This window comes from Chrysemys picta, chromosome 2, assembly GCF_011386835.1.
Source record: "Chrysemys picta bellii isolate R12L10 chromosome 2, ASM1138683v2, whole genome shotgun sequence".
Lineage (NCBI taxonomy): Eukaryota > Metazoa > Chordata > Testudines > Emydidae > Chrysemys > Chrysemys picta.
Genome location: NC_088792.1, coordinates 46,089,889 through 46,116,466, shown reverse-complemented (window position 1 = coordinate 46,116,466; position 26,578 = coordinate 46,089,889). Strand labels below are relative to the sequence as shown.

Genomic DNA, 26,578 nt, shown 5'->3' with positions numbered 1-26,578 from the left:
AAACTTACTTGTAAGGAAAAGATAAAAACTGAATATATTATTATTGGGTAAAACAATGAATGGGGTGGGGGGGGAATAGGATGACTCTGTACAAGTATGAAAAACAAAGAGGACAAGGAATTGCTTTGGATTTCACTGGTCCCCAAAACTGAATATATACCAAAGAGGGTAGAAGTAATGAGATGCAATTAAGAAACAGAAAATTTAGGGTGAGTGTTAAGGAAAACTGCCTAACACGGAGGTCAATTATACTGTGCAATAACCTCCCAAAGGAATGGAAGGTCCACTGCTCAAGTCACATAAAACTAGTCTGGATGAAACACTTAAGTATATTTTGCATGGAACTATCTTATCTTGCGTTAAGCGGCAGTTGAACAAGATGAGCTAACAGATCTCTCCCATCTCTAGCTTCTATGATACGAGGTTAATCGGAACATATTTCATATTTCAAGAAGTAACTTTGCTTTTATTGTCTCTCCCCCTCACTCTATACCCACCCCATTATTTATTTATATATTATTTGTACACATACATACATACCCTATAGTATCTATGTGAGTGACATTTTCAGGCATAGTGTTTGAGAAAGTGTGTGTGTCACATTGAAGAACTTTGGCAATAGTTAAATAATTTGATTTAGCATTTCCTACACCCTTTGGTGGAGGTCTGAATTCTAATTTGCAAACTGAATTGTTGCGCTTTTGGATACTTGACTCAGGAATCTTTGAAACAGAACAAAATGGGATAACCTTGCAAAGCAAACATGACAAACTTAAATGACAGCCATTGAATGTTGAAATGTGTGACTTACCCTCTAACAACAATAAGCATGACTAAGCCTATTGATGTACTGATGATACCATATGTGGCCATCCATCTAATATTGTCCAACCTAATTTCCTAGGGTAATATCTGTCACCATACTACACGGAGTAATATAAAGGAAGAGTTCATGCTGTAGCTCAATGGGTTACTCTGAAATTTGAATTTAGATAACAAATGACTATTTAATGAGAAGCTGAGGTGACTACAGAAATTCCATTTTTATGCAGAGCATTTGTAGGCCAAGAGCCGCAGCTTGTAGAAAATAACTTGTTTGGTTGCCATTGTACAATTTTTTAAGAAATTAATTTTTGTTTTAATTCTGCAGTCTTCTCTCTATACAACATTTGACATAATGTACAAATTTAAATTACAATCAATCTGGATATGAATTTATAAAGCCTTAGCAATATCTCTTTTACGTGACACTTTACCTAAAAACTTACAAAGATTATTCATATCCATTAAAGTTGTTGAGGTCTGTTTTCTTTTTACTTCTGAAGAGGGCCATATAAGTGACTGCAGAGCCATTTTTTATTAACAAATTGTTTTCATACTGATTTTTGTTGTTTTATTTAAATGCAGATTTTAAAGTTTGCGTGGACAACTGGGGAACTTCATTATAACAAACATTGAATATTATTTGCTGAATGAACAGCTTTTTTGTTGCATTCATTTGCTAACAAGAGACCATATTCAGCATCATGTCACTGCAGAATCAATATTCAGATTTTGAAGACCCAGGAGATCTACATCTGGCCATGAAGCTTGACTTCAGATTGCAAGATTTGGCTCTCTGGGAAGAGACATATTTTGAAGCACTAAATGATCACTTTAATACTTCTGATAAAATTACTTAACATTTATAAAAATCACAAGAGGAATAATTCATGCGACTCAGATTTTGTGCCACTTTTCCAAAAGTGACATTACTTTTTTAGTATAATATCTGCTTAGTATTTTCTCCATCACCACCAAGAGGCAATATTGGAGTACTGAATGCTTTACTAATACCGAAGGTAAAGACTACAGAAACTCGAAACAATGGGTTGCACTTCAAAAAAAGTACATGCTCAGGATTAATAGTGAAGTAAGGACAATTTACCAGATTTTGTTTCAGCTACTTTACTAAATTGGAAATTGTATACACCAATTTTTACCCCCAGGAAGGGCCTTGTCTCAAGACAATGTGTGGATGTAGAATACATCTCTGAATAAGGAATCGTAAAGGACAAACTGAATGTTTAACCTTCACTAATAAGCCTGCACCTGCAAGGAAGTGTTGCTTTTAACTACTCCTGATTCATGGAATCTGGTTCTCTGACTGAAATTTCCAGGATGAAATCTGGGTCTCACTGAAATCAATGGTAAAACCACCATTGACTTTAACGAGTCCAGGATTTCACCCCTGTTGTCTATAGACATGATCTCCAAGGAGCTGAAAACACTCACCTTCCACTGAGGGGTCTAATACCTTGCAGGATTGTGTCACATGACTGAACCCTAAAGAAAACTAAATATCACTGGTTTCAGCAGATGGATGTTTATTAAAGGTGAGTGAATAATTTGCAGTAAATAATTTAACAGCTGCCAAACAGTATTTAACTTTGGGCCAGGTAGGAGCAGTCCAGAGCTGCACTGACCCAGAGGGAGCTCGGCAAGGGACTGTTCTACACACAAAGTTGCACAGTTTTTCCTGAAGTGTGATGGTGCAGGCCAGGACACATTTGTCTTGGAGATGAAATGCATGGCTTCACAGATGGTGTCTGCAATGCTGGGAATCTAGGTGCCAGTTCTTGACAAAGCTTTAGGCCTCAGCCAAGCACTGACAAATTCATTGCTGGAAACCAGTCTGTTTCACCTGTGTGTTAGTATGGCTTAAATGGATATTTGACTTATAACGATGTGTTTAGACTTTATGAAATGCTTGTAAGTTGCTACATGAATTAAGATCACTTATAATATCTGTATCATATATTATAAGGTAATATTAAAGGTTTTGCTTTGTAACTGTAAAAAAATGTTTGCTCTAAAACTGTGAACCCAGTCAGGAGGGATTGTTTCCTGCCCATCAAGAAGGCCTATCAAAACTAAATGAGCCATTGTGGGACATCACAATACAAAGACTTTGTTCATTACTCCTTACTACCATGAAGAGGCTACATGCAAAAGGGCTCATCCCATGGGCTTGAAGTCTGGAAGAAGGAAATAAAAATCATAGAATCATAGAATATCAGGGTTGGAAGGGACCTCAGGAGGTCATCTAGTCCAACCTCCTGCTCAAAGGAGGACCAATCCCCAGACAGATTTTTGCCCCAGATCCCTAAATGGCTCCCTCAAGGATTGAACTCACAACCCTGGGTTTAGCAGGCCAATGCTCAAACCACTGAGCTATCCCTATCTGACAAGGAAAGTTTTCATCTCTTTTGTTGTCTGGACTCTCACAGGGCCAGAGCTATGAAACAGAAACAGAGATCCCCAGGGTCAACCTGGGTTAGCCCTAAAAGATATTCAGAGCTGATAGATTACTACAGTTCTTTCACCTTTTGGAACCATAGACTGTAGCTCATTTGTGTATATATGCTTGCCTGCTTTAACGTTGTAATAACTCATTTCTTTTCTTAGTTAATAAATCCTTAGATAGTTTACTATAGGATTGGCTTCAAGCATTGTCTTTGGTGTGAGATCTAAGGCACAAAATGACCTGGGGTAAGTGACTGGTCCTTTGGGACTAGGAGTAACTTGAATACCATTAACTTGGGTTTGAATAGAGACTGGGAGTGGCTGGGTCATTATACATATTGAATCTATTTCCCCACATTAAGTATCCTCACACCTTCTTGTCAACGGTCTAAAATGGTCCATTAGGAAGGAATAATGAAATCCACAACTACAAAATAGGGGAAAAGCTGGCGAGGTGGTAGTACTGCTGAAACGGATCTGGGAGTTATAGTGAATCACACATTGAATATGAGTCAACAATGAGAAGCAGTTGCCAAAAAAAAGGGGGGGGCTAATATTCGGGGATGTATTAACAGCAGTGTTATACATAAGACACAAGAGGTAATTGTCCCGCTGTATTCAGCGCTGGTGAGGCTTCAGCTAAAGTAATGTGTCCAGTTCTGGGCATCATACTTTAAGAAAGATGTGGACAAATTGGAGAGAATCCAGAGAAGAGCAACACAAATGATAAAAGGTTTAGAAAACATGAGCTATGAGGAAAGGTTAAGAAAACTGAGCATGTTTAGTCTTGAGAAAAGATGACTGAGGAAGGACCTCATAACAGTCTTCAAATGTATTAAGGGCTGTTATAAAGAGGATGGTGATCAATTGTTCTCTATGTCCACTGAAGGTAGGACAAGAAATCATCAGCTTAATCTGAAGCAATGAAGATTTAAGTTAGTTATTAGGAAAAGCTTTTTAACTATAAGGTAGTTAACCACTGGAATAGGCTTCTCAGGGAGATTGTGGAATCCCCATCATCTAACCTGTTCTTAAAAACTTCCAGACACCAGTCAAAAATGGTCTACATATACTTGGTCCTTCCTCTATGCAGGGAGATGGACTAAGTTACATCTTGAGGACTCTGATGGGATGTGTTCCCCTCACTCGCCCTGAATGGGGTTAATGTAGGCCAGAGAGACCCAATTAACCTATTAGGATGCAAGCTGGGGTATAGTTAGGCTGAGAGGAAAACCCTAATTAGGCGAAGCTCATGTGTGCAGGAACAGGCAGGGCTTCTATAAAGCCAGGGAGCTGGTAGCAGACGGGGGTTGCAGGGAATTGGTCTGCAGTTATTCTGTGGGGGAAGGGAGGTGTGTTTGAGGCCATAGAATTTATTCTGCAGTTACTCCCTGGGAGAGGCAGTTTAAGCTGGCAAACCCTGCTGGGGGCAGGAGGGCGAAGTGTAGGAAGGGCTCAGGGAAAACACAGCAAGGTTTAGGTGCAAACCTTACCTGCTGCTTAGAGGGTCACCCGGCTGGAACCTGGAGTAGAGGCTGGAACCCGGATGGGCCTGGGTTCCCCTACCAGCCACTGGGAAAGTGGCACCATCAGAGCAGAGAATGAGAAGACTGCCTGAGACAATTTGTAAGGAAAGACTTTGATACCCTGGAAGGGGAGGACTATAGTGACCTGGCCAGAGGGCCAACCCACGAAGACAGAGCACCTTGAATCACAGAGAGCAAGAGAGAGACAGCAGGGCATGCAGTGAGCTGTGGAAGGGGGTGTTGGACCTGGAAATGCTGCTCCCCAGAGTGGCCAGGAGGAGGAGCCCCTAGCAGTGAGTAGACCCCGTGACAAGGACCCTTCCAGCCATACATTTATTATTCTGATTCTATGTTTATTCAAAACAACTGCATGCTCATATATGATGGTATTAATTAATAAAACTGGTCAGAAAAGGTGGTGGTTTTTTTTTTTTAAATGGTGAAAAATTTCAATCAAAATCCAAAACATTTTGATTCAGAAATGTTGCTGCAGTTGCTTATGGCTGTTGTCACTTGGGTGCCTCATGCTTCCATTCTCTTCTATGGGCTGTGCTCCCGGGTCAGACTACATCTCCTGTGATTGCCTCCCCTCTTGGAGAGGGGAGACAGTAACATCTGGCTGTTGTGCATCATGGGCAATGTTTTCCAGCCAAGGAGCCTGGCCCTTTGTAGGTGAATGGGGATAGGAGGCAACCAAACCACAACCCCCACGGGGGAATACATCCGAATAAAAATATTTGGACTTTTCTACAAAATGACATTTTGTTGATGAAAAATTTTAAATTTCACAAAACAAAGTTCATTTAGTCAAAAATTCAGTTTTTCATGAGGTAAAATTTTAGTTCTGAAGGGTGTGATCAGATTCTTTTCTGGCTCATTTAACTGCCTAAAAACTAAGGCTCTGAAGAGTGGTTTTCTGGTTCCCCTCCCCCTGCTGCACTGTTCCATTCCAAATAATGTACCCCGTTTGCAAAATCACTTTGTGTGTACATCTGTGTAAGTAAACTCGATTGCTCAGATTCTGAGAAACGGAACACAGAAGGGCTCAAGCACAACTGAGGTAAATGTCATTTTAAATTGAGCAGCATTTTCCCAGCAAAATTTTCCTATTGAAAGTATGTTTCCTATTCTTAGGAAATTTTTGTTTTTAAGTTTCCTTTGTGTAATAAGGAGATTTCAAAACTGAATTCTCTGCTATGTATAAAACATCTCTAAAGTTGACACACCTTTGTTGATATATCTGGTAAATGTGTAATTCCAAACTAAAGACAATATTCTTCAGGAACAGGAAACTAAAATTAAATGTCTTTCCAACAGCTAAGAAAGAGGCTTCTCACATGAACCTGACCCCGGGAGATTTTCCAATCACAGATTAATTCATCTGATAAAGCTGCTCATTGTCAGCGTCTTCTCCGGAAGTTTAATTAATAATATCTTGATGGTTATCACAGCATCCTGACCTCTTAAGGATTAGCATTTCTCTGGAGTAGAACTTGTTATGATAGAGAGCATCAAGGGCAAAAGAAGCAATTTTCTCTGCTGTTGTCTCTCTCTTTCGGGCCTCAAACAACTAGTGCTTCCCAGTGTACTGGGATTACTAGCCTCAGACTCTTTCATTGAAAACTGTTTACAAGGGATGTAGAATAAAGATGCCTCTGCCTTGTCCCCTGTGTAAATAGATAATTTAATGCACCTGTGTCCTAGAGAAGATCATTTTTATATACTATCTTAATTGTTGTCATAAGTCTGGATTGGACAAGTATTCATGAAAGCAGACATAGGATTATGGTAAATACTCAGTTCTGCTTTCCAATAATGGGAGAACAGATTACAATAGTAAAATAGGGATCATTGTACCTAGGAGGAGAGGGGAGAACAGATTGTGCATACGTAAGATATAAAGCTCGAGACAAATACTTTTCTTTAAACTGAGATCAGCACTGAGATCACTGTCATCCCAGCTGCTACAAAGTTAAATAAATTAATGTAAATCTGAAGACAGAGATGTAATGAAGATAATGGCGATCTAATATGCAATTGCATTATATTTGACAGGCAAAGTTATAAGTGATTTCTTCCACAGTGATAAACATAGTTAATGTTAATTAATGAAAAATTGGCACATTGCTTATTTTACCTGAATTGTGACTAACCGTTCATATCCTGTCAGGCATTCATTGTATCTTTTAAAACAAAGAAATCTGTAGTATGGATAAAATATAACAGTTGCCAGCTGTTTGGCAAATATAGATTATAGCCAGCTACGTGTTAAAATAAAATATCCATAGTGACTTCCAGCTTTTAAAAAACAGATGTAGCACTGCTTACATTGTGAGAATTAAAAAGCCATTAATAACTTGCTTAAATGCAGAATCTCAGCTACTAAAGCTCAGTCCTTCTTGTAAGAAACAAGCAAAACAGGTAAGTATATCAGATTTTTTACATTTTTATATTACCTATATATGGTTTTTAGTGTTTTATAAAACCTCTAGGTTTAGAAGTTTAAAGATTATTTCCCCTGCACTGATTTTCAAAGGACTGTAAAATCCAAGGATTAAGAAAATGTATACCAAAGGCAGTGCTAACTGGTACTTTTACCTACCAGTAAATCCTCATCAAGAAAAAAAAGCATATCCAAGGCTATCATAACTCCGTGATGCAGTCTCAGGTTGCATAATATGTTCACACAATGCCACAGTATCATATGCTGACAGCAGTAAATCACAACGCACATTGTATTGATTTCCATCACTAGCTGACACCATTGATGTATGTATGTCTTCATTAATATTCTTTTACTGCCAGTGGCTATTTAAACAGAAAGCTGGAAAATGTAATACTGTATGTGGATCATTAGCTTTTAGTTACTATCCTAATGCCCTACTATGGCAAATGAAGCGTAAAAATAGCCCACAGTCACTGCCACCTGCTTCCCAGCCACTGTCCAGTGGTTAATATTTGCACTCCTCTCATACAGCTGGTCTTCTACTCAATAGCAGATCCATGTTCAATTCCTTGGGAACCCCAATTAAATGTAGTTTATCATGGCTAAAGTCAGTGCCCTATGATCTTTTTTCTAAATGGAAAAAAACAGATGTGTATTTTCTCTCAATACTATTTAAATATTTCAATAAAGTGACTGCCTGCTTTTGTAATGAAGATGTATGTGATGAATCAGGACACAGAAGGCACACAGTATTTAACATAAGGACGTAACACTAATAATTGTATATGGACGTTAATGTCTCACAAACACACACAGACACACTTGTTGGTAATGAATTATCTTGGCATCTGATATAAGCAAGGATTCTCGCTGTCTCTTCATTCTGGGAAATCCTTACTTAGTCTTAATTTAATTGTGGCCCAACAATATGCTGCTGCTGTAAAAGAGCTCCCATACTATCTGTTCTTCAACATGTCTTACTGTTAGATGAACCAAGTTAATACAAATATTTTCAACATGTAATATCTCCTGCATTGCCTGAATATAAACCGGAGAGTATGGGTTGGGGGGGCAGGGGAAGTGGGGGGACCTCACTGTTCAGTCCTCTCATGTGCCATCTGAGTGAACTGTGTGCTCTGAATAACATGCTGATCCTGTGATTGCTCAGTATCAGAAAAGAAATATTTGCCAGTGCACTGGATTCATAGCTTTGATAGGTACAGTCAGTGCTGCCTCATTTTTCATTTGGAACAAAGCTTTCTCCATGGGCACCCTGGATCTCTTTTGGGCCTGTGTTAAAGGTCCTGCCACTAGGGGATGTCAATATTTTATGTCTGTTATTTAAGACATTTTCTTTTTGTGCCCTCCAGCAAGCACCCTTGCCTCACCGCCGAGATCCAGACATGGAATATGATTACATTGGTTAGGTCCTTCCTGGACTTGGTATTTATTAGAGTGCTCTCTCTCTCTCTAGGATATGGAATGGGATGCAGAGATAAAATTTCTAGACACCATTAACGGTTGCTTCTTGAACCAGCTAATCCTGGAAACCACAATAAGGGAGGCAATTCTTGATTTAGTTCTAAGTAGCACACAGGATCTTGTCCAAGAGGTGAATGTAGCTGAACCACTCGGTAATAGGCACCATAATGTAATTAAATTTAACATTCTTGTAGGAGAGGAAATACCAAAGATACCCAGGTTGCCTTTATAGTAAATCTACAATATCTCTGTTGCAAATTTATGGTTTAATTTGGTCTCCCAGTTTGGCACAGGAACTCTGCACAGTTCAGATGAACATTCTGTGTCTTTTTAAGTAAAATATTTGCTAATAGAACTAGTCAAAAATGCAATTTTTTTTGTCAGGAATTTCCAAAATATTTTGCTTTAATAAAATCCTGTGGAAATGTTTCAGTTTTCAGTGAAAAACCAAGAACCAAAGAAGTTTTGGTCTTCAAAAAACATTTTTGGCGCACACACACACACACACACACACACACACACACACACACACAATTAAAAAATTCAGTTTTCCAAAACTAAACACTGATAATCCAATCAACCCCCCCAAAGTTTTACTGAGTATTTTTGTTTTTTGTTGAAAAGCTGAAAAATTTCAACCAAAATGAAAATTTTGCACAAAGTTTGTTTTGTTCAAAAAGCCATTCCACATCAAAGAAATTTTTTTTGACCAAATCTATTTATGAATTTTGCAGAGAAAACATTTGAAAATGCTCCCTTCTTGGAATTTTCCCATTTTTCTTGGGGTTCTTTGAGTTCCTCTAGCTAAAGTCAGCAGCCCCACAATTCCATACTTAAAAACACACTCAACGCACACAGAGATAACATCTGAACATTTAGGACAAATTTGAATAAGTTAAACACATGGAGTTTTTCCTTTTTCATGATAGCTAAACTTGGCACAGTCCATTTAGGTTACCAGAAATGCTCAAATCCATCAGCTATTTTCATTCTCGAATGCACCCAGATTCACCAGCTGTGCTCTGAATGTTCCTCCATCGACCCAAGTTTCTTTCTGGGCAGAGATGAGACTCTAGGAGATGTTGAGAGGGCCTGGGGTGGGAGACCCGCCTGAAGGGCTCCTCAGAACACTACTTTGTCTCTCCAAGGCACCACGCAGTCAACTGGGTATCATATGCTAACATACTACTGATAGCTAAGGTATATTTTGACCAAATACCAGGGCAGTGCTTTTTGTAACAGAAGACTCTGGGTTTTATATCTAGAACATAAGAACGTACCGGGTCAGACCAAAGGTCCATCTAGCCCAGTATCCTGTCTACCGACAGTGGCCAATGCCAGGTGCCCCAGAGGGAGTGGACCAACAGACAGACAATGATCAAGTGATCTCTCTCCTGACATTCATCTCCATCCTCTGACAAACAGAGGCTAGGGACACCATTCCTTACCCATCCTGGCTAATAGCCATTAATGGACTTAACCACCATGAATGTATCCAGTTCTCTTTTAAATGCTGTTATAGTCCTAGCCTTCACAACTTCCTCAGGTAAGGAGTTCCACAAGCTGACTGCGCGCTGCGTGAAGAAGAACTTCCTTTTATTTGTTTTAAACCTGCTGCCTATTAATTTCATTTGGTGACCCCTAGTTATTGTATTATGGGAATAAGTAAATAACTTTTCCTTATTCACTTTCTCCACATCACTCATGATTTTATATACCTCTATCATATCCCCACTTAGTCTCCTCTTTTCCAAGCTGAAGAGTCCTAGCCTCTTTAATCTCTCCTCATATGGGACCCGTTCCAAACCCCTAATCATTTTAGTTGCCCTTTTCTGAACCTTTTCTAGTGCCAGTATATCTTTTTTTAGATGAGGAGACCACATCTGTACGCAGTATTCGAGATGTGGGCGTACCATTGATTTATATAAGGGCAATAATATATTCTCAGTCTTATTCTCTATCCCCTTTTTAATGATCCCTAACATCCTGTTTGCTCTTTTGACCGCCTCTGCACACTGCGCGGACATCTTCAGAGAACTATCCACGATGACTCCAAGATTTTTTCCTGACTTCTTGTAGCTAAATTAGCCCCCATCATATTGTATGTATGGTTGGGGTTATTTTTTCCAATGTGCATTAGTTTACATTTATCCACATTAAATTTCATTTGCCATTTTGTTGCCCAATCTCTTAGTTTTGTGAGATCTTTTTGAAGTTCATCACAGTCTGCTTTGGTCTTAACTATCTTGAGCAGTTTAGTATCATCTGCAAACTTTGCTACCTCACTGTTTACTCCTTTCTCCAGATCATTTATAAATAAGTTGAATAGCATTGGTCCGAGCACTGACCCTTGGAGAACACCATTAGTTACCACTCTCCATTCTGAGAATTTACCATTAATTCCTACCCTTTGCTTCCGGTCTTTTAACCGGTTCTCAATCCATGAAAGGACCTTCCCTTTTATCCCATGACAACTTAATTTACGTAAGAGCCTTTGGTGAGGGACCTTGTCAAAGGCTTTCTGGAAATCTAAGTACCCTATGTCCACTGGATCCCCCTTGTCCACATGTTTTTTGACCCCTTCAAAGAACTCTAACAGATTAGTAAGACACGATTTCCCTTTACAGAAACCATGTTGACTACTGCTCAACAGTTTATGTTTTTCTATGTGTCTGACAATTTTATTCTTAACTATTGTTTCGATTAATTTGCCCGGTACAGACGTTAGACTTACCGGTCTGTAATTGCCGGGATCACTTCTAGAGCCCTTTTTAAATATTGGCATTACATTAGCTAACTTCCAGTCATTGGGTACAGAAGCCGATTTAAAGGACAGGTTACAAACCTTAGTTAATAGTTCCGCAACTTCACATTTGAGTTCTTTCAGAACTCTTGGGTGAATGCCATCTGGTCCCGGTGACTTGTTAATGTTAAGTTTATCAATTAATTCCAAAACCTCCTCTAGTGACACTTCAATCTGTGACAGTTCCTCAGATGTGTCACCTACAAAAGCCAGCTCAGGTTTGGGAATCTCCCTAACATCCTCAGCCGTGAAGACTGAAGCAAAGAATCCATTTAGTTTCTCCGCAATGACTTTATCGTCTTTAAGCGCTCCTTTTGTATCTCGATCATCAAGGGGCCCCACTGGTTGTTTAGCAGGCTTCCTGCTTCTGATATACTTAAAAAAAACATTTTATTACCACCTTTGGAGTTTTTGGCTAGCCGTTCTTCAAACTCCTCTTTGGCTTTTCTTATTACATTCTTGCACTTAATTTGGCAGTGTTTATGCTCCTTTCTATTTGCCTCACTAGGATTTGACTTCCACTTTTTAAAGGAAGTCTTTTTATCTCTCACTGCTTCTTTTGCATGGTTGTTAAGCCATGGTGGCTCTTTTCTAGTTCTTTTACTGTGTTGCTTAGTTTGGGCTATACATTGAAATTGGGCCTCTATTATAGTGTCTTTAAAAGTGTCTACCATTGCTGTGAAGTTCTGAGTGGATACAATGGGCGAGCAGCACAGTGACAAATGCAAGGTCCTAACTGGCCACAGATTTGTAACAATAATTATTGCTGTTATACTGTTGTTATACTGTATTGTATTGTTTGTATCTCTAATTATGGTGCTTCCCCCTTTCCCTGTTGTTTATTAGGAGATAAAATCTACCTTCTCTAAAACAAAATTTCAGATTAAGACCACAAAAGATATGAATACTAATTAAATTGCTTCTTTGTTATTGTTCATGCTAGTCATGTATCATTACTAGATACCCGCTGTAAAGTACTGGATATGAAGGCAGGGGGCTGCTCTCAGGAAGTAGGATCTGGGAGGATCCACAAGGATTAGTACACACAGACAAGTCTATGCTACACCATTAATCTTAGCACATATTTGTCTACACTAAGTCAAAGCCAAAGCAACTAGATGGATTATCCCGTATAAGGATGCTATTCTTACCACATGTCAAGGCAGGTGGAGTATTCTGTTGAGCCCAAAAGGACATCTGGGGGTCTGTACCACAGGGTAACCACTTCATTAGAGTATGTGTGGCTGGGGACTGATTTGGCTCTTGCAAGACCTGGAGAATAAATATAATAAAAACGCAATAAGCATAAAGAGAACAAAGAAGTGTACAGTTAAGATCTTAAAGGCAGTGTGCGTCATATGAACCTGGATGTGTGTTGCATGCAAGACTGCTTTTTGTTTCTTCTGGCCTAGGAGTAAGTTAATTAGTGAAGGAACATAATAAGCTCTATCATTTAGTTCATAGCTAAACAGATTTGTTGTTATTTTGAAAGAACAATAAGACAAGTCTTGGATAACTATAACCACTGAAGTGTCTTAAATTTTTATTTATCTTTTATATAAAAAATCTGGTGTGGGAATAATCTCATCATCTGGAATTTTATCTTTAGCATTTATTTAGCTTTCTGAAAACACAGTATTCAAAAGTAAATCAGATAAATCCCTAAAGGTCAATTATTCAAAGCGAGGAAGAACAAACCCAGCATGACAACACAACTCCAGACAACAGGTGGATTCTTACAGGGAATTAATGACTCCTGTGACAGGTTTAGCTTATATTCATATAAGGAAAAAATACACTGAAAAAATATTTGAAATTTCAAGCATATATTCTGGTATTCCTGTATGCAAGACAAACAAAAGAAAGGGTTGCCATTTCCTACACCATTCATCTTTCAACTCATCACTTTTCAGCACTGATAATAATACCATTGAATTGAAAGGTTATTATAATAATAAAAAAATAAAAGCAAGGAAAATCCAGTGCCAACAGCACTACAACAGGAATTTCCAGAGCTGCCTCACCTCCCTTAGTCTACATATTCAGAGTCAGATTTTAAAACAGTAGAGGACTATATCCATTTACAAAGAATACTCAAAAATGTACATCCACAGTTGCATCCATAATTACTAACATTGTGCATATAAATCAAGAAATTGCATGTGCAAAAAGCTTTATTCCCCCAACTCCCAGAAGATGAGCATTATAGAGTAAGGGAACTCAGTTCCTGGAAGATCTGGGAGCAGGAAAGACTCTTTTCTCTCGAATGAAACCTTCCAATCCACAATTTACTGAAAGAGTAGCATTTACTATGGCCATTCTTAAATCTTGCCAATTCCCTGAGACAGCTAAATAATATTACCCTAGCAATTGCCACTCACTCTATAAAAATATATGGGCGTCCAAGGCATACTGCTAGTACTAAGGTAACTATAATTTATCTAAGGTAAAACTTGCAATTTTTTAGGAGTGATCACTGTATGCTCACAGAGAACTTCTTCTAACCCTTCTCACAAGCAAGGGACCATGATTAAGGGACATGGGCACTTTCAAGGCTAGGATAAGTGCCTGCACCACAAGGAGGTAGAACTTCCCTGCACAATCCACTCCTGATTGCTTTTCTGCAGTCATGTTCTGGTATTCTAAAAACTGCTGTCTTCACAACCCCAGAAGTTGGGGGATACTGAGCACATTCAAGTAATGGGAACCAGGAGTACACAGTGTTGGATTTTCACCTGCAAAGAGAAGGGACGTTAACTTCCTTCCACAAGACAATGAAATTATTAAAACAGAAGGTCACTATCAGTTCTGCTACCTGACTGAAATCTTTAGAGAGAGCCAAAACACATTCATTTAGTGAAAGATTACAAACTGCAAGAGAAATCTATGAGAGTTCACATGTAATTGAAGACCAGAATCTTCTCTGGAGCAGCAATAAATATTTTTAAAACCAAAAATGAAAATTAAGGACTGCATGCCTGAAGTTGTGCAAGTTGAAGCAAAGCACATTTGCACTTTTATACTTAATACACTGGAGAAGTGATTTAAGAACAATTAATCCCAGTGACTATATTACCATAGTAACGCTGGCAAATTCTGTGTAGAGATTGGGTTATCTACTGATTATACAGATTAGACATGTGTGGGAGGATAGTCTAACTAGCACACCAGAATTTAAAAAACAAAAACATTTCAGACATTAATAATCATTCTTTGTTCAGTTTTACATGTTCTGACATTTTTTCATCTGGTCTCCCTGGCTGCAAATCAGCCCAGTATCTTCTCTTGCACTGAATTCCATGTTGGCAAGAGTTTCTTGGGAAACATACATTGCACACCTTGCAGAAGCTAAGCCACCCACAGAGCCCTTGGTTGTGACTACAGGTTTATGCTTTCAGAAGATCACAGACAGTGGATACTTGTACAGTAATTAAGATTGATAATTTTGTTCCTAGCATGAATGAGCAGTTAAGAGTCTGAATTGGTTTGAAGAGCTATTTTTACTTATATCCCACATGACTAAAGGGAGGCAGATTCTAGTCAGATTGAGGTTTGGAGGATCTCAGCTAGATGCCAGTGTGGAAGAGAGGGAAACATATGGAAACCCCCATACTCCTACATTTAAAGAGAGTTGAAGAGACATCCAGACAGTTTAGAAAGGGAGAAAAAACAAGGCGGTACTATAATGGGGGGGGGGGAAAGGAGTGGAGGGGGAGGAAAATCCATCCTGCCAGAATGAGCCCCTCTTGCCAAACAAAAAATGTGCTCCCTGAACTAAGGTAGAAAAAATAAAAGAAACTATTCTCAGTTCAGATTTAAGTAGGTGGTTCTAGATTACCTGGATTTAGAAAATATTCATTACTCTACTGTCTGCCACCTTTTTCTGGCTGGCACTTAGAGCTTTCCCTGTGCTGTCCAGTTCAGCTGCAGCTTCTCACCTGCCACCCCGGATCAGCTCCTCTGGTCTGCCTTTACTGTTTCTTGTTGCCTCTACTGCCGCCACATCTCCTCCCCACTGATACCTGAACTTTAACTAAACATACAGCAGATTTTTCTACATGCCACTTCTTCAGAATGCCACCTTTGGTCCTCTCTCCTAATCCAGCTTGTTTGGCAACTCATCCCTTATCCTTAAATCTGCTCCTGATCCCCCAACCACCATAAAACAAGGTTAACTACTGTATCTGGCTTCTGAGACAGACAGTTGTCTGAGTGGGTTGCTTTCACTGCTGAAAAGAAAAATGATGAACGGAGGCTTGGAGTATAAGAAAACTATGTATCCTAAAATGTGTTGAGGTCGCTTTTGTGTTAGTGTTTAGCAACTTCAGTGCAGCAAAGTGGAACTGAATGGGCTCAAGGATGTCTTTGTGTTTGAAACGATGGCCTGAATTTTCCTCATTGTGTATGTAGACCAGTTAGGCAACTAACTGGCCAAAATGCAAGTGAAACTGCAGGTGTAACTTATGCACATTTAGATTCATATATTCAAACTGAGTGCATGCATTTTGGATTGTCTCAAGGCATGAAAGAATATCTTTGTCCTTTAGAAATATTTACAATTTATTTAAATACAAAATCATCAAAAATATGAGAAACTAACAAGACAGTATTTCTTATTTTGATGCACCAGATATGAATAAATGACAGTTATCAGTTTTTCAAATATCCTTCTAAAAATAAATTGCTACATATTTTATACCATTTGTGCATCCAAATATGCTTACTCATGCAAAATTTATTTAACTGCATCTTTCAGCTGAAGGAAAATGTAGGGTAGGATTAATTAGCACAGCATGTTCGATCACTTTCTTTAAGGGTTCCTTGTCTGTTTCCATGGTTACACTACAGGAAGAGACAATCTCTTTTGAAAAAGACAGCTTAAGGTTGATCATCAAAACTTCTAATCTTTATGCGAATAAAAAGTCAAAAGGTAAATGGAAGAGATCACCAGGTGAAAAAACAATATTTGCATACTGCTGCTTATACACTTTTGACCTGAAGATATACAATGATAACTTCATGATAGTTCAGTGAAGTATCTTTCAGTTCCTGTGCTTTTGGACAGATAAAAGGTCACCAATACAGACACCCTGCTGCTATTGTCCTATTCTTAAAGTAATGAGACAACCATAAGGCACAGTTACTAGAAATCAGATTGCATCAAACCCACTGTGGAACTTTTGTATAATTGTTCAAAGAGTTGTGTACTACTCTGTGTATTGAATGTTACTTATATGTACATTTAGTTGAAACTAAATAAAACAATGATGCATTACATTCTAATATTTTACATGATATAATTTACCAGTATCATGAGAAAAGGTACAATTTTCTTTAAACGTTTCTTACTAAATTACAGATTCAAGAATATTTTACAACCATGGATGAGCTAGGGTTACCATACGTCCGGATTTTCCCGGACATGTCTGGCTTTTGGGGGCTCAAATCCCCGTCCGGGGGGAAATCCCCAAAAGCCGGGCATGTCCGGGAAAATCGGGAGGGAGGGCTGGGCCGGGGTCGCGGGGCCGGGCGCGCGGGGCCGGGCCGGGGTCCAGGGGCGCAGTGCCGGGCCGGGGCCGCGGGGTCGGGCCGCCGAGGGGGTGCGCTGGGCCGCGGGGCCGGGAGCCGGGGGGTCGGGCCGGGAGCCGGGCCGCCGTGGGGGTGCGCGGGGCCGGGGGGCCGGGGGGGTTCGCGGGGCCGGGGGGCCGGGCCGCCGGGGGGGTGCGCTGGGCCGCGGGGCCAGGAGCCGGGGGGGCAGGCCGCCGGGGGGGTGCGCGGGGCCGGGGGGGTGCGTTGGGCCGGGCCAGGAGCCGGGCCGGGGCCGCGGGGCCGGGCCGCCGGGGAGGTGCGCTGGGGCCGGGCCGCCGGGGGGGTGCGCGGGGCCGGGAACCGGGGGGTCGGGCCGGGAGCCGGGCCGCCGGGGGGGTGCGCTGGGCCGCGGGGTCGGGCCACCGGGGGGGTGCGCTGGGCCACCGGGGGCCGGCCGGCAGTGCTGGGCGGGCCGGGGGTGGTCGGCCGGGGGCCAGGGCCGGCACCCCAGGGCCCGAGCCGACCCAGGCTGGAGCCGCCGGGGGGGCCAGCCTGGGCCGCACCTCCTCCCCCCACACACCCCCTTACCTGCCCAGGCTTCCCCCGAATTAAATGTTCGTGGGAAATAGGGGAGGGGGCGGAGACTTTGGGGAGGGGGCGGAGTTGGGTGGGGCTGGGGCGGGGCTGGGGGCGGGGCCAGGGCCCCGTGGAGTGTCCTCCTTTTGGAGGCACAAAATATGGTAACCCTAGATGAGCATTCAACACAAAGGCCCATTCGGATCCCAGTATATTTTAGTTTTTACCACCCAAAAACTCAGGCTGCCACATGCTCTGTGTAAAAAAATGTCTTAAATATATGAAGATATTTCACTGTTTAGTTAATATAATTTTCTCCCTTTGTGGGGCCTTATCTTGCACCTCAGGCTCAGGAAAACAGTGTCTGAGTTTCCCTAATCTCTTTTATTGACAAACACACACATCACCTTATCACTTAATATTTTTGTACTGTATTTACAGTTGAAAGGAGACAATGACTTATACCCACTTTGTGAGCAGACTGCTAGATGTGTGGCACAAATATCTATTGGATATCTCTCTAGCTATGTGATAGCTATCTAGCCAACTCTGTGTCCAAATCTACCATGTGTGGGTAAAGGAGGGAAAATATGCAGGTGCACAAACGTGGACTTACCCAGAGTCTGGAAAAATAAATCAAACTCTATATAAATACACACATACTAAACCCCACATAATTATTTGTTTAAATTAAGACAGACATGTGCATCGGTATGTTTTCTCTTCTATTTCAGTGTTAATATGCACCTCATCTTGACTTAGATACAAACAGATGGGTTCTAGCAGCATGAGATGAAAATAGGAAACAAAGGGGATCTTATTGTTGTTTTCCCTTTTCTCGCAGCCCTTTGAGGTCTCCTTTTTTTAGCAATCTGTTTAATTCTTTAGTAGATTCTGGTAGTTTGGCATAATTGGCTTGTAAATACATAATTCTTATTCAAATTATAAAATAAATAAAATTATCAAATTGTGGATTATAACTATCTATTTCAGTTAACCAAACCAATGGCGCTCACTTCTCGATCACTCATTTGAGTGGCACATTTACCCAGGAAATGCCTGAATGAGAAGAGAACACAATACAAATTAAAAATGGCAGAAAAATGATCACTATTTCAGTAAAACATGAACCTAATGTCTATCCCAGTAGACAGTGATTACAGTTCAAAACTTTACTTTGGTTCCTAGATCCTTCTCTATTTATCTGATCACAACTTACTTAGGGCTACCAAGGTCCTTCTAGAATGACTCAACTTACAGCTGTACCTGTCACTCTAGTCTATGTATTATGAGCTACATCCCCCACCCCTCAAGGAAGATAACCAACTGCAATGCCTGATGTTACAGTTCTGATCTAGCCACAGATATACAGGTTTGAATGTTTCCCTTCAGCCTAACTCCAGTAAATGGAGTTAATATTTAGCTAGCCAACACCTACTTTTCTGTTCCCTTCCAGACAAAAACTGTTCTACTGCAAGAACTACCCATCACTAGAGACAGCTAATACATTACCAAGCAGTTCCCCTCATGACTATTACCAACATACTCGAACTATGACTGGACATCCAAGTTAGAGTCTGCGGATCAATTATCGAGAGGTAGAAGACAGTGGCACGCTAGTCTGGAGATGGAACCCAACTGTCAACATGGCAGGCATGACCTGTGAGAAGTGAGCTGCAAAGGTGAGCAATCTTTGCAATCATAGAAAGGAATCTCTGTCCCCCTCCAAAGCCACTTTTAAAAAACCCCAATAACCTCTCTACACCCAGCCAATCAAACTGCATCTAGCAACAAAGTGATGCTAGACAATATAAAAGTGGGATCACATAAACAGACCAGTTGTTGAGGGAATGCTGGGGATCCCATCAACTCACTGGAACTGCAAAGCCATCTTAGCTTTAAAGCTAATTTTGCTTCTCAGTTTAAAATTCTTTTGTCATTTGTAGAAAAAGCCTAGTGGGGTTGAACAGAATATCGCAATTACTAAATTCATTCTTTTCCCATTAGTAGAGGGGAGCACAACTAATAATTGCCATTTCAACTGAACATCTGTCACGTGGAAGTGAACATAATATAAAATGTTGCACTTTCCAAGAAATGAGAAAATATTTCTTCTTATGAATCAGTCTTAATATGTTCATACTGTCTGTCTCATTCTGGAAACAGGAAAAAATGGCGTAGGCAGCAAAAATAAACATCTGCACCAAGAATGTAAACACAACCTCACAGTACTTAGTGTTTCTATGCAATTCCACATCAATGACAACATCCTATCATATCAGCATTAATGAAGAAACTGGAATGATGAATACAGTATATGTGCACACAATACTTTATCAGTGGACTGATTTAAATCTTGCTTTCCAGTTTCTGGCTTCTTATTTAATGAACCTCACTTTACTGTCATGCAAATATTCTATATGAAAATAATGACCTCTGATGCCAACAGCATCACAGCATGAACACACCACTTTTCAAAAAGTGAAAATATATCAGAATTACTTATTTATACTGCTAAGCTATTAAGGTAAACACAAAGAGTAACAACATTCACTGTACAGATGGTTCTACATTGGGAGGAGCTGCAAACAGCGAAGAAAATGTTACAAAAGGATCTAAAGAAACATGAGTAGAAAATTATTCATCTTGGAAAAATGAAAGCTAATGTATCTAGGGAAAATAATCTGAAACATATTCTCAATGAGATGGAGAAACCTGGGAAGCAGCTACACTGAATGAGAATTAGGGGTGACACTGGATACCAAGTTAGACATGAGTTTGGAATGTGGTAAGACTAACAATGATTAGTACAATTTTCAGATGCATGCACAAACATCACATTGAAGAGAAGAAAGGTAAATAGAGCATATTGATGCAGCTCTGAAGCAACCACACTTGCGCAATATTTCTCTAATTTCTGAGAATCACATTATTGGAAAGATATTGACAAATTGGAGGGAGGTTCAGGACAGAGAAGTGAAAACGATCCAGGTGTGCCAGAGGAATTGACTTATGTGGACAGACTACAAGAGCTACATATGTATAGTTTGACTAAGCAATGCCTATGATGGGGACACTATGATAGTCCATAAATATCTGCAGAGTTTAAAACACAAAATATGAAGAACAATTTATTACGGTACACAGCAGCAAAGCTAAGAGCAATGAGCGAAGAGGGCTGAGAGACAGCCACTTACAGATCCCCTAGAATCAGAGCAGACCGCTACACCCTCAATCCTACTACAAATTAACTAACTTACACCAAATGGTGACAGTCTTTTATGGGCCAGCTGAGCATAGCCAGAGTGTATAACCAGACCTACTGCTTATGCCAGTTCAAGTGGGAAGGGTGGGGACAGGGCAGCTACACAAGCTCTGTGCCAGACATGAGGTCCCTATGCTGGAAATTCTCAGCTGGGCAGATCATCTAAAAATTTTCCAGCTATTTTGTGCTGCTGCAAAGGGGCTGGAACAAAAAACAGAAGCTAGCCCTTTAGATACTGTAAACTGGTAAATTGGGTTAGTAATAGTTCATATTTTATATCCTTCCATCACAGCTTTTCATTACATCATTTCATTACATGGGCCAATTGTGAAGAACCTCTCTTTGTGATGCACTCAGATTCCATGGTGATGGGAATGATATCAGAAGTGAGACACGTAAGAGAGATAAATTAGGAAGACGTTTCAGTTGTATAGTTTTATATCCTTACACCAGTTTTCATTCTTTAATATTTATAATCCTGTTTCCCTCACTAGCCAGCTCTAGTCTCCATATGTCCCTGCAAAGCTGCTGTTGACATGGTGCTGCCACACAGGCCAGATAATGCCCATCACATTCATTAGCAATAGTCAATCAAATGCCCTCCTTGCTCCCTACTGGGACATTACCCTGAAAAGCAACTCATTCCAGGGGGGCATTAAGATTCTAATATTCAATCATTTCTAAATAAGCAGTAAGATTTGGGGAATTTGCAAGAAAGGAAATATTTTAAATTATGGTAAGTTAAGAGCATGGTCAAGTGCCTGTAAATTTGCTGAGGAACAGATGTAACCCCAGGAGCAGTGTGATAGGTAGTTTAGTAAATAAGACTGTGGTAGGGCTGTCCAGGAAGCAGATTCATTTTTAATTGGGGGTGGGGACAGGGGGATATTAACATCCAAATACAAATATTTATCTATAAATGGATCTGCTTATCTATAATTTGAATATGTTGACAGAGGAGTTTGCTCTTCATACAAGAAATTGCTATTTACTTGTGTTTCTGTGCAGGATTGGATTATTTTGTGTGTCTGAAACCCATTCTTACACAGAATTCAGCACATGTGCCTGTGAGTTGTAGGTTCTAGCAGTTTATAGGCAGAATTACATAGAGTAGAGTAATCCATCTACACAGAATGCAGTGTATCAAGTGGAGAACTCATTTTCACAAGCTTTCTACTACTTAGGGAGCCTTGTAACTATCGGCCACAAAGCAAAGTTACTTTCTGGTGGGAAAGATAAAAGAAGGGAACTTTCATTTCCCTCCCACATGTTGGGTGAGATCTTCACCCTCACTCTCACCTCATTACACCATGTAAATGGGCTGGAGTGGCAAAAAGTGACCTTAAAATCCATTGCATAGGCTGAAGTGCCTGTTAGGGGAACGGCACACAGTGCTGCAGAGTTTTTGACAGGTTTCAGAGTAGCAGCCGTGTTAGTCTGTATCCGCAAAAAGAACAGGAGTACTTGTGGCACCTTAGAGACTAACAAATTTATTAGAGCATAAGGACTGGGAATGGCTGAGCCATTACAAACATTGAATCTATCTCCCCTTGTAAGTATTCTCACACTTCTTATCAAACTGTCTGTACTGGGCTATCTTGATTATCACTTCAAAAGTTTTTTTTCCTCTTACTTAATTGGCCTCTCAGAGTTGGTAAAACAACTCCCACCTGTTCATGCTCTCTGTATGTGTGTATATATATCTCCTCAATATTTATTCCACTCTATATGCATCTGAAGAAGTGGGCTGTAGTCCACGAAAGCTTATGCTCTAATAAATTTGTTTGTCTCTAAGGTGCCACAAGTACTCCTGTTCTTTTTGCAGAGTTTATGGGCAATGTTGCAGCCCACAGGGCCGCCAGTGGAGGCTGACTTACCTTTAGACATCCCTAAGGAGCCTACCTAAATTATGTCTACACTGCAATCAGAGACATGACGGCAGCACATGTAGACATAACTGAGCTAGCTTTGATCTAGCTAGCTTGAATAATAATGGCAAAGAAGTCATTGCAGCATGGGTGACGGCACAGGCTGCACAAGCTCACCTGGATATGTACTTGAGTAGCTAACCCATGCTGCCATGGCTTCACTGTTATTGTTATTCAAGCTAGCTAGATCAAAGCTAGATCAAGGTCTGTCTACGCCTACTGCAATCACACCTCTGATTGCAGCGTAGACATACCCTCAGTTATCCCTGGGGCCTTTCCAGCCTCTGGAGCAGCCCAGGATCAAGAAGGAACAATGATGACTTAAAGCTGTCTTTTGACCCCCATCTTCCCTGGGCTATGAGTTGTGTGTTAAATCTCTTTGAAGAGTAGCCCAGAATCTCACCCACAGTGCCTAGGCACTCCAGCACAATTTATACATACTACCATACTAGTCTCCATGGTAATAGCACTCCACCGGTCAGTCGGCCTGATTCTGTTCTCACACTAGTTTAAATCACAGGTAACTGCACTGAAAGACAATGGAACTACACCACTGTAATTCTCAAATTCAGCACTTAATTCTACATGTCCCTGCTTTCTTTTGTAGGCTTGCCGAACACATCTAAGAATGACAATTACTGCACATGACTTAACTTTAATATGTATACCATTACAGACATTTTAAACATTTTTTTTGTTTTGCTTTAAAGAGCAAAAATGGCAAATGTACCAATACATTGCTTCTTGAGAATGACACAATGTGAGAGGAACCTCCTGAGTCCTCAGATCCACCTGCTCAAGTGAATTCTTCCTCAAAATCCAGTTAATGTAGGTCATCCTAAATTAGTTAAATCATACAACTTGAAGGCAAAGTTTTATGTGAAAGTTTACATTCCTATATGTACAGACCTTGAGTATTATTTGGCTTTACACCAGTAATCATGTATCCATATTCCTTCAGAGCTATCCAATCAGATCATAATACAGTTCTGCAACAGAAACTTCTATCATAGAAAATAAATGAAGAGAGGACTTTTGATATAAAATAATTATACTAGAAGAATATTAAGATTGTGCCTTACACCAATAAATACCTGGAAATCCACTGTTAAGAATCAAACCTCCCTCTACAGTACCTATGTGCAATGAAGTGATATGAAAATTCTGAATGGACCACAGTAGAATCTTCTGGGCAACGAACACTTAAAGACACAGATCCAAATTTAGCCGTGTTTTAAGTAGATGCGGTGCCAATGAAATCTAAGGAGATGCATAGACTTCCATTAGAACTGAATTTGGCGCCCATGCTGAGTTGAAGATCTATTACCACTGAAAGCAAGCCACCTTTCACCTACTGAACTGTCATTTCTTGAAGCAATAACTCCAGTAGGTCACTGGGAGAACCCACCTCTGACAAATTTAGTATAGTAGCAACCAAAACACTCAGACTAGTAAGCTCAACATGCCAAAACAAACAAATATTGAGGGCCACTTCAATATAAAATTTTGAACGTTCAAAACTTTATTTAAACTATTACTTATTTAAGCACCTAAAGCTCTGCACACTTATGGAGTTTTGCAAAACAAATTAACATAACTGTATGTCAAAATTCGTGCGTCAATGGTTGGTTAAAATAATAACCTAAAAAGGTATGTAGAAGCAGTGACAGCAAACAGAGTCTCAAGGAAGATTTACATGGATGAATGCATTTTGAATAGTTCAAGCTTAAAAGTCACAATCTGACAATTTATTTATCCTCACATGTTATCTAGAGTAGACAACCTATATGGCAAGATTTGTAACGTTCAAGAGTATTACAAGACAGCCTGGGCAGAGAACTGCCATAGTTTTAAAGAGCTGTCATAAAAAATATAAGCTCAGACTTGTGCTAGAGTGGGCAACTGTCTTTTTCTTTGAGGTCTACAGATAGTTTAGCAGCTGCAGCACATTTTCAGCTTCCTTAATAGATGACTTAAGCATCTTTACTACATCAACATTGTCAGTATAAATAACACCCCAAAGTTGTTCTGTTCTAGTTCCTCTTATTCAGTATTGGCTTCCATAATCAAACCTACCCACACCAGCAAAGTCTAATTTAACAGTATTGTAACAAAAGTTAGAGACTAAGGAAAAATACGCTATTTATAGTTCTAAAATTCTTCACAAAAAGAGAGAGCATCTTCATGGTCACAAAAAAAGTAACTACTGCAGCTGGCAAATGGATAGATGGGGCCAAAGCCCCAACTGGGGTAAAATCGTGTTGTTGTTACATCAACTTCAGACTAACAACTTTGATTTGTAACAGCTGAGAATCTGGTCCAAGGTGTACCCTCCAGAAAACCTTCAATTTAGCATAAAGTTCCTCTCCCCCTGAATAATGCAGTTATCCATGTAAAACTCTACCTGTGCTGTAAATGCAAGTGCTATTGATTATGGACAGTACTGTTTTAAAACTTTATTTTGCCTTGTGATGCATGATATTGCATTGTTGTTGCAGCTTTCACGCTCAACAGCAATCATTTAAATTTGTTCTACCCTTTTCCCTCATTACAGACCACCTAACTCAACAGCTAAATAAATCAGGTTCTTAGAAATACACAGACTTTAGGGGAGGATTAGAAATACAGTAAATGAAAATGTTCATTAACACATGGTCTGGGTATTGTTATAGATGGAGCCAAAGCTATTATAGAACCCATTAAATCTCTGGAAATGTCCTTAAATACATAAATCTCTCCAGGAACCTTAAAACCTCATTTTTTTTTGTCTGCTCTAAAGCAAGACTGATTCAATTAATGTTTTTTTTTCTCTCAATACAGAAAGTAAGAACCTGCTAATAGAGAAAAGTGCTGTCTGCAGATCTCAGGGAACCAAGAACTGTCAAGTTCTAATCCCAGCTCTTAATATGGATACCCTTTCACTTAACCTTTGTATCATAGTTTCCCTATTTCTAACATACATTAAGGGTGATGTGGGGTTAATGTTTATACAACACTGAAAATTCAAATCACTAGGTAAGTGCTAAGTATTACTATTATAAATGGTTCCCGACATCTTTTGGGTATTCAGAAGGCCAACTGCTGCAGAGGAAACAGAATATTCTCACCTTAATGCAGGTAGATCTTCATGAATTGCTCGTATTTGCATTAATAGGAGAGTTGTGCATGTACAATAAACCCTAACATATCAAGAGGAGATTGTATCCTTCAGTAACAATGAACATTTAAAAAACTCATTAAATACTATATACATTAAATAATTACCTATGTAAAGTTGTGAAAACACTTTTAAATTAAATTAAAAGTTTTGTTTTAAATCTTAAAGAAAAATATAATAGGTTATTGACTGCATTTTTAATTCACTCTTTTTTAAAAATTCAGTCAGAAATATGTAATTATTTCATATTAAATAGATCTAACATAAGTATATTCTATTTAATCATTTCCTGTTAATAATCTTTCCCCTTGCACCTCAATATCTTTGTTTTCATTATTAAACTTTTTTCTTTAATCCATACTATTTTCCCTTTAATATATTCTTTAATTTCCATGTAGTTTATGTATTTTTCTGCATAACAAATCTGCATAATTATTAATGCATTTCATTTTATTCACTGTATAATTTTAAATTGTTGCATAAATTGTCTGTTATATAATACAGTGTTTTGTTAAAGGCTCATTTAAATAAAGGCTCATTAAACAAAAACTTAATCACAGCAGGATGACAAGGAGTTGAGA

General features: G+C 39.6%; 1 protein-coding gene across 5 annotated transcripts in view; it reads right to left on the bottom strand.

The window, feature by feature from the left end:
- CDK14 (cyclin dependent kinase 14) overlaps positions 1 to 26,578 on the bottom strand; it is a 484,579-nt gene that overhangs the window by 191,093 nt on the left and 266,908 nt on the right. For all 5 annotated transcript variants that reach the window (XM_065583048.1, XM_008169566.4, XM_065583049.1 and 2 more), the window contains one exon: positions 12,694 to 12,814. In XM_065583048.1, coding sequence (XP_065439120.1) covers positions 12,694 to 12,814 — 121 coding nt within the window. The remainder of the gene's footprint in view (positions 1 to 12,693; positions 12,815 to 26,578) is intronic.